The sequence below is a fragment of the Octopus bimaculoides genome, chromosome 6 (genome assembly GCF_046866305.1).
Source record: "Octopus bimaculoides isolate indiv1 chromosome 6, ASM4686630v1, whole genome shotgun sequence".
In the NCBI taxonomy this organism is placed as follows: Eukaryota; Metazoa; Mollusca; class Cephalopoda; order Octopoda; family Octopodidae; genus Octopus; species Octopus bimaculoides.
Window position 1 is genome coordinate 84,978,582 of NC_142933.1, and position 13,871 is coordinate 84,992,452.

Below are 13,871 nucleotides of genomic sequence, written 5' to 3' on the forward strand. Positions count from 1 at the left end.
CCCTGGAATATGTTACACACTGCCTAAATGCCAAACTTGAGAATTTAGGCTTTTCAAAACGACAAAGGAAAAAGTTGATTCAAGGACTACAGATCCAACCCATCATTGGAATTGTAAAAATCTGTAAAACTTTCCAGATGTTTACCATTTAATTATATATGAACATGTCTAGACATACAACGATATGCATGAGAATACTTACATAAAACAAAACATACAAATCTGCATACATACATACATACAAAAATAGCCTGTTGATGTTGAAATTTCAATGAAGGAGCCTTGGATCTAGGTTAGAAACTGGCTCTTTCTCTATTGGCAAGAAATCTTGAAATAAAATTGAATAATCACACAGATATACATATATATATGTATATATATATATATATATATATATATATATATATATATATATATATATATATATATATATATATATATATGTATGTATGTATATATATATATATATATATATATATATATAGATATATATATATATATATATATATATATATATATATATATATATATATATATATATATATATATATATATATACATATATATATGTATGTATATATATATATATATATGTATATATATATATATATATATATATATATATATGTATGTATATATATATATATATATATATATGTATGTATATATATATATATATATGTATGTATATATATATATATATATATATGTATGTATGTATATATATATATATATATATATATATATGTATGTATATATATATATATATATATATATATATATATATATATATATATATATATATATATGCACATACATATATATATACATACATACATACATACATACATACATACATAGTTTTACATAATTTTTATCTAATCTATTCTAAATACTATTTTTCAAATAACAGCTGCGTGTGCATACATACATGCATACACACATATATACATATATACATATATCCGTTGAATATTTTTTCAGAAATATGAAATGAAATTTCAAGAAAATGCTTATTCTTGTGCTCTTTTGTTTAAAAATCTTTAAGGGCGACACATGCCAAAATGGCTGCTTCAAGCTCACGCTTTTAATTTCATCTCTGGTTCTTGTGCTTTTGCACATGTCGTTCACAGGGATTTTAAACGAAAGAACATAAGGGTAAACGTTTCCTTCAAATTTACTCTTCATATATCCAAAAATATTCAGACAGCAGATATTTCAAAAGAAATCCAGGCTCTGTTTACCAGCTGATGAAGGGAAACGAGTAACTATGAGTACTGGAAATTGGAGCCTTTCATTCATAATGTATTAAAGAATAGTCTGTAATTTATTGCTTCTGGTGAATCAACAGAAATTTACACACACACACACACACACACACACACACACACACACACACACACACACACACACACACACACACACACACACACACACACACACACACACGCACACACACACACACACACTTAAAGTAAACTAATCCTTTGATTTCATTTTCTTCAAGCTATGCCAACAGGAGCGAACACATCGGACAGAACTCGAACGTTCCCTAAAAGGTGATACTGAAAGAATTGCACAAAGTCACAAACAAAGATACACCACTGAACTGCAAAATTTAATTGATACCATAAAGGTTCGTTATCAAATAAGATTTATTCATTTCACAGTCTTAATATCTATTTTATTTTATTTTGACATATAAGTATTTCTCTTCATTTATCAAACAGAATTCAACAGGACCAGACAGAGAATAGTGGTGTTGTCAATCAACCTGGTAGATATAGCAGCCAAATCTCCCTCAACTTACATCCTAACATCTTACGAAGAAAGGGGCACATTATATAATGTGGTCCCATAAAGGAGTGTCATGGTTAAATGAACTAAACGATATAGAACAGTAAATGATTTTATTAGAACAATGTCGGTACCTGTCTCCAAATATGTTTTTATTGGGTCGAGCATCTGTGGTGTTTATTGCCCCTGTGCATCTGTTGCACATGAAAGCTATCTTTCCGGTTAATCTTCCTTTGATGTTGCTGCACCTCTTATGCATCCATAGCTTACACTGGGTACATCTTATGGAGTTTCTATGGAGATACTTATTGATCAGACCTCATATGTTTAATGTACACTTATATGATGGCGTGTGTATATTGTATGTGTGAGTGTATATGTATATAGATACGTGTGCGTGTGTGTGTATGTGTATATACATATATATATATATATATATATATATATATATATATATATATATATATATATATATATATATATATATATATATATATATATATATATATATATATATATATATATATATATCTTTATATATGTAGATATACGTATACATATATATGTGCGTATATGCCTATATATGAATGGGTAGGTGTTGTATATACTCATATCTATATTTGTGTGTGTGTGTGTGTGTGTATGTATATGTATGTATGTATAAACACACACACAAACACAAACACACACTACTAAATGTCACCACTCTGTTCTATTTTATTTTTGTTGCATATTACACACTTTTGGGGGGGGGGGGGGTTCGACGTGTCGGAGTAACTAGTAAATATCGGAAAATCAACACCAAGAAAGAAGAATTATTTACATATATTTATTCGTTTGCCTGACATGTAGTCAGACATACACCAGTAATTGTAGTGGCAGTGACAAGTTCGCTTGCTGGTTGGTGGTTGATAGTGTAGAAGTGGCTGTCTGCTAGTAGAGAATGAAAGAGTAAGGAATGCACGGTGCTGACTAGAAAGGAAGAAAGGATTAAGGTGGCATCATTTTTCTTGCAGCCGAAAGCTTCTCTTTTGTGTCAGCTATGACCAAGGATCAGCACTTTCCCTTCACCCTTTGCTCGACCTACGAATAGAACAGAGTGGTGGCATTTAGTAGAGATGACCCGGAAGTTGTTCCACTTCAATTACGATCGCAAACAGCAGCAGCTTTCTTCAACTGAATACACGTCATTGATTGGTTAAAATTACCCAAATACAACTTGAACACAAAATAACTTCTAAAATATGAAATTTTGTCAAAAATGTTGAAAGTAAACCATGATGAACATGAGAAATTACACCAGTAAACGAAGTTTCAAACTATTTAGTAAATTTTTTTTTTTAATCTGTGAGTGAAACTGACCAGATCCACAATTCCTCACTAAATAGCAATCCCCTCACAAGTTCAAAGGGAGAGTATCACCTAGGGTTTTGCCCTTAAAAACAAGGCTTTTTCCTCCTCCATATTTTAAAGAGGTTTCAGGCCAGCAGTGTTTGGGACCTGAAGATATGCCATAAGGCTAAATCCCTTATGAGTGAGAAACCCAGGGTAACCCCATAAACTGGCCTACCCCACTATAATATATGTGTGTGTGTGTGTGTATTCTTTTATTCTTTTACTTGTTTCAGTCATTTGACTGCGGCCATGCTGGAGCACCACCTTATAAATTTATATAAAGTTTTTATATTTCTCTTTAAAGGCAGATAAATCGAAAACCAAAGAAACTCTACAAAAGCTAAATGAAGGGATTCAGTTGTTGGAGCAGACTTTTGATAATAATAAGAAACGACTGGAGAAAATTGTTTCAGCGGAGATCCACTCCAGGTTATGATTAAGATATACATTATTCAGTCTCAGAAAGCTTCTTATGGCTGTGCCTTCCAGGTTGTTGCTCATTCTAGGGAGAGTACCTCTAAGTGGTTACACGATGTGCTAGGGTTAGAAATATTCCTTTCTATTATAAACACAAGGCCTGAAACTTCAGGGGAGAGGAGCTAGTCGATCAGATCAACTCCAGTATGCAACTGGTACTTAATTTATTGCCCCCCCCCCCCAAAAAAAGGATGAAAGGCAAAAATCAACCTCTGAAGAATTTGAACTCAGAACGTGGTGATAGGCAAAATACCCCCCAAGCATTCTGTCCAGCATGGTAATTCTGCCATCTTACCGCCTTCGATGGGCTAAAAATATTAGCCAAACAGTGACTATACAACTACTTTTTACCTTCTTTTACCTTCTTTTTCTCGTTCCTGTCATTGGACTGTGGCCATACTGGGGCACTGCCATGAAGTATTTACTCGAATAAATTGCTCCCAGTATTTTTTAAGCCTGATAATCATCTCATTGATCTCTTTGCTTAAACTGCTAAGTTACAGGGGACGTAAACAAACCAACAACAGTTGTCAAACGAGAGGGAAGAGAAACATAAAGACACACACACATGCGTACATACACAAACGATGGGATTTCACACAGTCTCCATCTACTTAATTGACTTGTAAAGCAGTGGTTGGCCCAGGGCTATTGTAGAAGATACTTGCCCAAGGTGTTGCGCAGTGTGACTGAACATGAAACCACATGCTCATAAAGCAAGCTTCTTAACAACACCGCCATGGTTTATTTTATTTTATCTTATTTTATTTTATTTTATTTTATTTTATTGCTAAAAGAAATAGTATATTTTGATCTGAGAGATACTTAACCATTAATTGCAGCATGTTGAATGACCACATAGAGGATTCTTAAATGGTTACTTATTTCGAGGTATGTGAATTGAAGCATTGATCATGAATCATCTTCTTACAGAAAAGGAAACAACATAAAGTAGCCCTAGAAACCCCTAAAATGCGTGGCTGATATTCCTTTATGTATGTGTACGCATGTGTATATTTTCGGATAGATAGATAGATAGATAGATAGATAGATAGATAGATAGATAGATAGATAGATAGATAAGTTAATCATAGCATGTATGCATTTTTCCTGAATTCTTCCTTTATTTGTTTTCCATTGTCATTCTTTTTTTTTTCGTTTCTTTGCTTCGTATGTCTCTTTAATTTTTATGTATCTATAAATTTTTCTTGTTTTTTTTTGTAGAAAGACACACGAGAAAGCTACCACTGACAAATTTTATGAAGTACAAGAAAAAATTCAAATTGCCACTATACATATTCAGCAAAACCTTGGAGAGGTCAAAGGTCGATTGGAAGATTATATGAACAAAGTAAGTGAATCATGTTCTTCTTTACTGAGGTGCATTCTCAGCAACCCACATCACACACACACACACACTCTCTCTCTCTCTCTCCCTCTCTCTCTCTCCCTCTCTCTTTCACTCTATTTTCAATACAATTCTTATGTATTTCTCTGATGAAGAGCTCAGTCCAAAACGTTAGAATTATCCTTTTTTTATCATAGGGGAAACACTTATCCTTTTCTGTTACCTTTCAGTGATTTTTCAAGAGACAGATCAATACTGTTATCTCGGCCATAAGTGTTTTTACTTCATACATTATTCATTGCAGCTCGTCAGCTTGTGTCCGTAATCAAAATTAGTCACTTGCTCCTGTGGTCTTATTACACTTTTATGTATACACTGCACATGCCAGCATTTCGTATGAAGGCAACCAATTGACAGAATCATAAGAGTGTTGGTTAAAATGTCTCATGGTATTTGTTCTGACTCTCTACGAACTATGTTCAAATCCGACTGAGGTCAGCTATGTTTCTCATCCTTTCAGGATCGATAAAATTGAAATACTAGTCCAAGTTGGTGGATTAGTGGAATTTTTAGAACTTTGGGTAGAATGCCACGAGGTGTAACCTGAACATAATTTTTTCCCCTATACTTTTAGTTATATTTTTAGCTCAGATGTGTCACCGAATTCTGAAAAGAATATAAGCGTACCGCAAGCGAAAAAAGGTTACGGAGCACTGGTTTAGATCAACTTCACTCACGATAGAAAACAAGGTAAAACACTTGCCTTGCTCCTATGATCCTACCAACAACATGGAAAGATATTTACAGCATAATTCCTCTAGTCATTGAGATGTTGGAGCTGTAAGCTCTCAGCCAGACTCTTACACCACTGTGACTGTTGCAGTATCGTCTTTATTGCCTTATAGAAATCTTTATAACGTTGATTGATAACCCTTATATGACTTTAAAATATGCTGAAAAAATTCCCATTTGCTGAATCAAAACCAACATTTGTAGCCAACTGCTGTGAAATATTACCTGGTAGTCTTACACAGCGAGTATAAATTGAAACCTACATTTTGGTGTATGTGTATGTGAATCTGGTTTTTATAATTATGAAGTTACGATATGTTATTTGCTATCAGAAAGAAAATCATGATACATTAAGACTAACTTTCCATTTGAGTACATTAAGGGGATTCCAAGCAAAAAGTATTGTGGTTTGTTCTGCTTTTGATTAGTCAAACGCCTGAATTACTTTTCTTATATATGTGCTTCACAGATCCAGAAAGAAGTGCTCGATATCATCCAGGAAAAAACAGATGCTACCACCCGAGCTCTGGCCGATCTTGATGCTCGATTAAATTTAGAGAAGGAAAGGATACAGAATGTCGAAGAATCGATTGAAGAACAAATAGCAAATGTAAGTTATATCTTCGAATATTAATGATTATATCATTAAAATATATCGTGAGACTTATATGGAAGAATGTTCCCCAAAAAATGAAAACCCTTCAAGAGAATGCAAACAAAAAGATGTGACTATGAATTTTCACAGCTCTTTGCATAAAACAGCAAAGAACTGAAAGAGCCACAAAACAAATTAAAGGAAAAGGAAGGGAATATCAAAGTGTTGATTGAGGAGATGATCTCCAATTTTCTGTAACATTCAACGGAAAGGGAAGATAATGAAGAACTGGAGGGAAGAGGAGGGAAATTTCTTGCCGAGTCCGACACCAAAGATGCTTAAGGGTACCTTTGGGCTATATCAGTTTTAAGCTGTCGTTGGCAGCCAATGTCACGAGTTATTCTGACCCCACTTAACTATTGTATTTTCACCTGTATGCGGTTTGTGTTTTCAAATTTATGTCCGGCAAGTTCACCATTATCAATTCACTGCAGGGAAAGTTTGCTGTTATCAATTCACCACAAGGTAAGTTCTTTGTCATCAATTCACCGTTTATTATTGTTTTTTTTCTTCAATAAAATAGTTTTTAACTATTAATGGTGAGATACTATGACTATATTTTCTCTGTAAACTTTCCTTGCGATGAACTTTCCTCACAGTGTACTTTCTTCACAGTGAATTGATGGCAGTGAACTCCCCTGTGGTGATTTGATGATGGTGAACTTACCTGTAATCTTTCAAAATATATCTTGTTTTAATTATTGTGTTTCTATATATATATTAATATTTTTGATGTGTATTTTTTAGATTTATATAACAATATATTTTATATGCATTTTCTTTAAACTGTATCAACTTTTTATATCTTCATTGCATAATGTCCTAACCCCTCATTACATTTAACAAGCTTTGGATGCGTCCATTTCCACACCTTCCTGTAAACTGCTTGTTTCATCATTTTATTGTGTGTTTGCGTTTGTATGTATGAATGTGTGTATGTATGAATGAGTGTATGTATGGACCAATATCTGCAGAGTCGTTAGTCGGACAAAATGCTTTGCAGTATTTACTCCGGCTCTTTACATTCTGAGTTCAAATCCTGGTGAGATCAGATCAACTTTGTCTGTCAGTCTTCCAGAGACAAGGAAATAAACTACCAGGTCAAGTATTGGCTTCGATGGTTATCGACTGACCACACCCCTCCCCTCAAAACTACAAGCCTTGTGCCTTAATTAAAAACCATTTTTACATGATTGTTTTTGTTACTTTCAGGTTCTGAAAAACATTCCAAATCCTGAGGTAATTCTTCATTGTTTCTTTTTTTATTTTGAGGGCATGGATTAACAGAATCGTTAGAGTGTCGAACAAAATGCCTTATGGTGTTTTAGTTTTACTACCCTTCACATTCTGAGTTCAAACACTAACGACATCAACTTTCCCTTTCAACCTTCCGGCATTCATAGAATAAAATACCAGCCAAGAATTGTGGTCGATTTAATCCTCTGCTCCCTCCTTGCTATGTTTCTGGTCTTGTGCCTTTGTAGGAAACTATTATTTGACTTCATTTCCCATCAATACAATTTTGTTAATTACTTTGTCAATTAATTTATAGATAATAATATTAAGTTATAGCTCATCAGGTCGATGGTGAGTTAGTCTTCTGATTTAAAAGTAAACTGCAGAGCTGTCTTTGTATCTTTGTTCCCCCACCAATGCTTAACAACTGGTGTTAGTGTATCCCCGTAACTTAGCAGGATGAGACCCATAAAATAAATAAATAGCATGCTTAAATACTGAGGTCGAGTTGTTCAACAGAAGCCCTTCAAGGTGATGCTCCAGCATGGGTGCAATCAAATAACTGAAACAAGTCAAAGATAAAAAATAAGCATGCAGAACACTTCTCTACAGTGGTTTCCAACAGCCATATCGTTCTTATTCTATCTTGGCAGGACTTGAAGCAGAAAGTTGAAATTAACGAACACCAAATTTCTCAAATCAGCCAAACTCAGGAAGATTACACGAAAGAACTAAGAGGTTACAAAAGGCAAATAGAAAATTTCCCGAATGAAGTGAGTAATACATATTCCCTGACACATACGTTTGTCTCCTTGGTTTTATTTTACCAGTTCCTGTGAAATTTAGACAGTATCAAGAGAGTAGTTTCGGATGCATGTGTGTGTGTATGTATGCATGTATGTATGTTTGTATGTATGTATGTATGTATGTATGTATGTATGTATGTATGTATGTGTAAAAAACAGGGAGTTTGGCAACAAGAAAAGCATCTTGCTGTAGAAAACTTGCCTTGACCAGTTCCGTCTGATTCGTGCAAGCACAGGAATGGAGACGCTAAAGTGAGGATGAGAATGATGATGATAGTGGTGGTGTTGTCGGCGGTGGTGGTGGTGGTGGTGGCGGTGGTGTGTGTGTGTGTGTGTGTGTGTGTGTGTGTGTGTGTGTGTGTGTGTGTGTGTGTGTGTGAAGGTACATCGCTCAGTGGTTCAAGCATCAGGTTCACAATCATGAGGTAGTGAGGCGTCTTTGAGGTCAAAATTTCCATTTTTGAACTTGGCATACCAATCACGAGCGGTTCTTTCAGCTATGGCACCCTCTCCATACACAGCACAAATGTCGCGAGCAGCTTTTGCGGCCTTAGAACCTTGATTAAAAGCAAAAAGAAGGAGGTGTCGAAAATGCTCATTTTTCTTAACTTGACATTCCATTTTAATGATCTGAAAATAAACAAAAATTAACTAAAATAAACTGGAAAAAAAAAGCAAAATAGATTCCAAAATGATTCAAAAACAAAATTCTTGAAAAAAATAGATTCCAAAATTTAAAAACGTAATAAATTCCAAAATTAAAAAAAACGGAGGAACTTAGTTGCCAACCCAATATGTATGTATGTTTGTATGTATGTATGTATGTATGTATGTATGTATGTATGTATGTATGTGAAGGTACATGGTTTTGTGGTTAAGGTATTCGGCTCATGATCGTAAGGTTGTGAGTTCATTTCCCGGTGACGCATTGTGTCCTTGAGCAAGACACTTTATTTCACATTGCTCCTGTGCACTCAGCTGGCAAAAATGAATTGTACCTGCAATTCAAAGTGCCGGTCTTGTCACAGACTGTGTCACACCAAATCTCCCTGAGTACTACGTTAGAGGTATGCATGTTTGTAGAATGTTGAGCCGCTTAGCCATTAATTTCACGAGAAGGCTGTTCCGTTGATCAAATCAACAGAAACACTTGTCCTCGTAACCGACGGAGTACCAGTTATGTATATGTATTTATGTGTAGATCTTCAATATGCGTCCTCTCTTAATTTATACAGATCTATTCCCTTGACGAACGATTAAAACTTCTTAAAGCTGAGATAGAAAGCCGAGTGAGTACAGAGGCTCAGATAAGGTAAACCAGTACTTTTCTCAATTCTACATTGCCATTTTTCCTTGTCTCTATCTACTTTAGACAATTTCAATGATGAATGAAATTTGTAGATATATTGCACAAAATAAAGATAATGCGATGAGAAAAATGGCACAGTGCCAGATTAAATTCTTCATACTTTCCAGTATCATATGTCGGACTTAATTTAATTATTTGCATTATTTGGTAGATGGAAACTGAAAGAAGCTTGTCGTGTGTGTGTGTGTGTGTGTGTGTGTGTGTGTGTGTGTGTGTGTGTGTGTGTGTGTGTGTGTGTGTCTTTATGCCTATGTTTGTCCCCCACCACCGCTTGACAACCAGTATTGGTGTGTTCACATCCCTGTAACTTAGCGCTTCAGCAATAGAGACTGATACAATAAGTACCAGGCTTAACAGAAGATAAGTACCAGAGTTGATTCAGTGGACTAAAAATTATTCAAGGGGGTGCCCCACTATGGCCACATTCTAATGACTGAAACAAGTAAAATATGAAAGATATATTAGTCAGTCATCTGGTCACTGTAGTTGCTTTATGATGTGATATTTTTCTTTGATTTTAGACTTGAAAATATAGAGAAAATTCAGCAGCAACTCGCCTCTATGCCAACACGGTCTGCTCAACAACCTATTGTACCATATGCTACAGAAAAGGACATAGAAAATGTAAGTATCAGAAAGAAGAACTATCTTGAACTATCTTGAACTATCTTTCCTCCTCTCACCAATCCCTGTCCTAGTACCCCTCCCCTCTTTAAAACACCTAGCTCTACACATTTAATCATTCCATCTTTGAACATCTCTGCATTAAGATCTGAAATGTAAGATCTCCTCTACCCTGATGACGGAGGCTCATCTCATCCTATGCTAAATGCATCCATTCAGCCGCATTTTGTGATGGACTAAATCTACCAACATTATTATGGATCGCCGAACCCCAAGGAACAGCTGTTATACTTATAATACCTTTCTTCCACCCCTTTAATTTTCTCTGTCGTTCATACTCTGTTTAAGATGGATCTATTGATATAAATATCTATATATTTATACTTATGAATTCATCGTCTGATAGTTTCCACCTTGTGCTTTCTCTCGTTTTGCATGTACACACACACACACACACACACACACACACACACACACACACACACACACACACACACACACACACACAGTTCATATATCTTTTGTTAATTACAGATAATAATAGATGACACTTTCCCAATATTCCACACAACGGGATTGAACCTAAAAACCACGTCATTGTGGTGCTAACTTCTTCACTACACAGCCATCCCTACATGCATCCATTGCATCTAGGACATAGTCAATCGAATTCTCATTCCATGTTGCAAAAAATAACTGTCCAGTTACCATTTCCAGACTGGAACTTTTGTATTATTCTTGAACTTTTCTCAACAGTGTTTCTGTTGTTTTAATTTCTGTTTTAGTGCCAAAACAGTATCAAGCGTCTTGCAGAATCAGTACAGACGGTGAAAACAGTTTTGGGAATGAAGATACAGTCAGAACAAAAACTAGTCAGTCAAATTATTATTTTAACCTTCGTTCCTGGCTTGAATTTGCTTGTTTTCCTAGATGTGTGTGTGTGTGTGTGTGTGTGTGTGTGTGTGTGTGTGTGTGTGTGTGTGTTTGCTTAGTTTTTTTTTTCTTTTTGGCATTTTTTCAACTAATCAAGAGGGAACGGATCTATCACTTAATTATATAAATGCACTCTGTTCCAATAAGATCAATAACAAACAGATAACGTAACAATTGTTTTTAGATGATTTAAAGTTTCAATTTGAAATCAGTTCTAAATCAGATCTTCTTTTAAAAGTCAGATTCTTTGCACAAAACTGTTTTTAAATTGTGAGTAATCGGAATATAGAAAAAGTGATACTAATGGGGTTGACGTTCGGCCAGTAAAAAAAAAAAGCAAAACAAAAAAATATAAGTCGTCATTCTTATCTTATGCCAGATGTTGCTTATAACTTGTAGAGTAATAGGTCTGTTCTCCCAGGTAAAACTATTATTAACTTATATACACATTTTAATATTACTTGGTATATTTAACACCTATCTTCATCTTCATTATATATCTATGTGTGTGGGTTTATATATATATACATATACATACATAAAAATACATATATGTATATATGTGTATACATATATACATACATAAAAATACATATATGTATATATGTGTATACATATAGGTGTTTATATATGTATGCATACATATATATATATATTCATTTTATATCTACAGGGTGTCCATAAATTATCTTTAAAACTTGAAAAATTGAGAAAAAAATGAAAAAGAAGGAAAACTCAGCAGTGTTTATTGGAAAACGTAGGCAAACAAATGAAGTTTTATTAGAAACATCTGAACACTTCTTCGTGGGCTCCATTTGTTGCATGCAATAAACAGATACAATAAATTGTGGAAGTTGTAAAGATAATTTATGGACATTCGGTATTTTATAAGCGTGCTTTTATTTGATCAATATAAAAACTGTTCGGCCTATTTTTTTTTAATATCAGTATTGTTCAATGTGTCTCTTTAAAGATATTTTTCATGTATTCTTCTGGTATTGGTTTCGGTAATGTAACTGGCCATTCTGGATCACCGCTCATTAAATAATATTACTGAATTATTGCTGATGCTTTGCGTTTTCTATGAATGACGACTATTTTTTCCCCCTATTTTACCTTTTTAACCCCTTACAACTTTTGCTTATTTGCTTATTTATTGTTCGTTACTCTTTCTGGATTCTGCACTCAAAGAATCATGTTTACATAACATATTTTTAGAAAGATTATAAATTAGAATTACCCCCATCTATACGCCACCTACATTATTTTCATCGCTTTGGTATATAAACTAGTGGGTGTAAGTTTGTAGGCATGACATGGTCGGGCGCTTAAGAAGTTTGCTTTGCAATCACTTGGCTCCGGGTTCGATTCCATTGTTCGGCATCTTGGTCAAATCTCTTTTTACTATAACCTCAAGTCATCTATGTTTTGTTAGTGATATTGTTAAGATGGAAATTGTATAGGAGTCTATGAGGAGGATGGTACTCGTTCTTAGATAGAAGACACAATCTGCATCCTGGTTTAAAACAACCTTCTGATCCTTGGGTACCTCAGCCTGAGTGTAAGTATTCAAACCTGATAATAGGCTTGAAGATAACCCATTAGTTGTGGTTTCTGTCTCCATCTCCTCCTACCAATATCGAAGGCCCAACAAAGTACCAAAAAAAAAAATAAAGTAACTGTAAGTACCACCACTTAGAATATAAAAGTTCTCCAACATTGAGGCTGAGAATAGTTTAGTGAAGTTAGTGTAGTTAATTTCGGAGTTGTTCTTGACTAGCATATGACTTTATCTGAGATGGTGTTGCAATTGTGGCTATTACATCGAGGAATAACCATTTCTAGACATCTGAAATGCATAAAAACTGTTAGCTTCACTTTTCATTTATTTCTTGCAGTGTCAAAACATTTTCGTCCCACATCTGTGACCTGCACATTGATACAAACCCATTGCAATATAGCTAACGTTTAGTCTGGACGTTTCACTTTAGTGAATATAAAAAAAAGAAGCAGTTTAATGATAGCAAGGACCGAATATATACATACATGTGTGTGTGTAAGAAGTCCGTCATATATATGATGGATTTCTTTCAGTTTCTGTCTACCAAATCCACTCATGAAGCTTTGGTCAGCACGAGGCTATAGTAGAAGACAATTGGTCATGGTGCCATGCAGTAGGATTGAACCTGGAACCATGTGGTGGGGGAAGCAAGCTTCTTACCACACAGCCATATATATTGTAAATTTGTAGTTTCATAGTGTTAAAGCAAAGAATTCTGCTACTGCATGCCCATTCTATTGCTAACATATCACTATTTAAGTAGAAATGGCATCTTTATTTTTTCTTCCAGGCCAATGGGACATGGAACATGGGTCAAAGCAATATAATTTGTCTTACTAAGGATTCCAATGTATCTTGTTGTGGATCTAATAATTAGC

General features: G+C 34.5%; 1 protein-coding gene across 4 annotated transcripts in view; it reads left to right on the forward strand.

The window, feature by feature from the left end:
* The window catches only part of LOC106876414 (coiled-coil domain-containing protein 154), an 80,438-nt gene that overhangs the window by 56,444 nt on the left and 10,123 nt on the right, over positions 1–13,871 (forward strand). For all 4 annotated transcript variants that reach the window (XM_089354171.1, XM_089354170.1, XM_089354172.1 and 1 more), the window contains exons 7-15: positions 1,508–1,636; positions 3,497–3,621; positions 4,894–5,020; positions 6,279–6,419; positions 7,677–7,703; positions 8,354–8,473; positions 9,742–9,818; positions 10,397–10,499; positions 11,285–11,371. In XM_089354171.1, the coding sequence (XP_089210297.1) occupies positions 1,508–1,636; positions 3,497–3,621; positions 4,894–5,020; positions 6,279–6,419; positions 7,677–7,703; positions 8,354–8,473; positions 9,742–9,818; positions 10,397–10,499; positions 11,285–11,371 (936 nt within the window). The remainder of the gene's footprint in view (positions 1–1,507; positions 1,637–3,496; positions 3,622–4,893; positions 5,021–6,278; positions 6,420–7,676; positions 7,704–8,353; positions 8,474–9,741; positions 9,819–10,396; positions 10,500–11,284; positions 11,372–13,871) is intronic.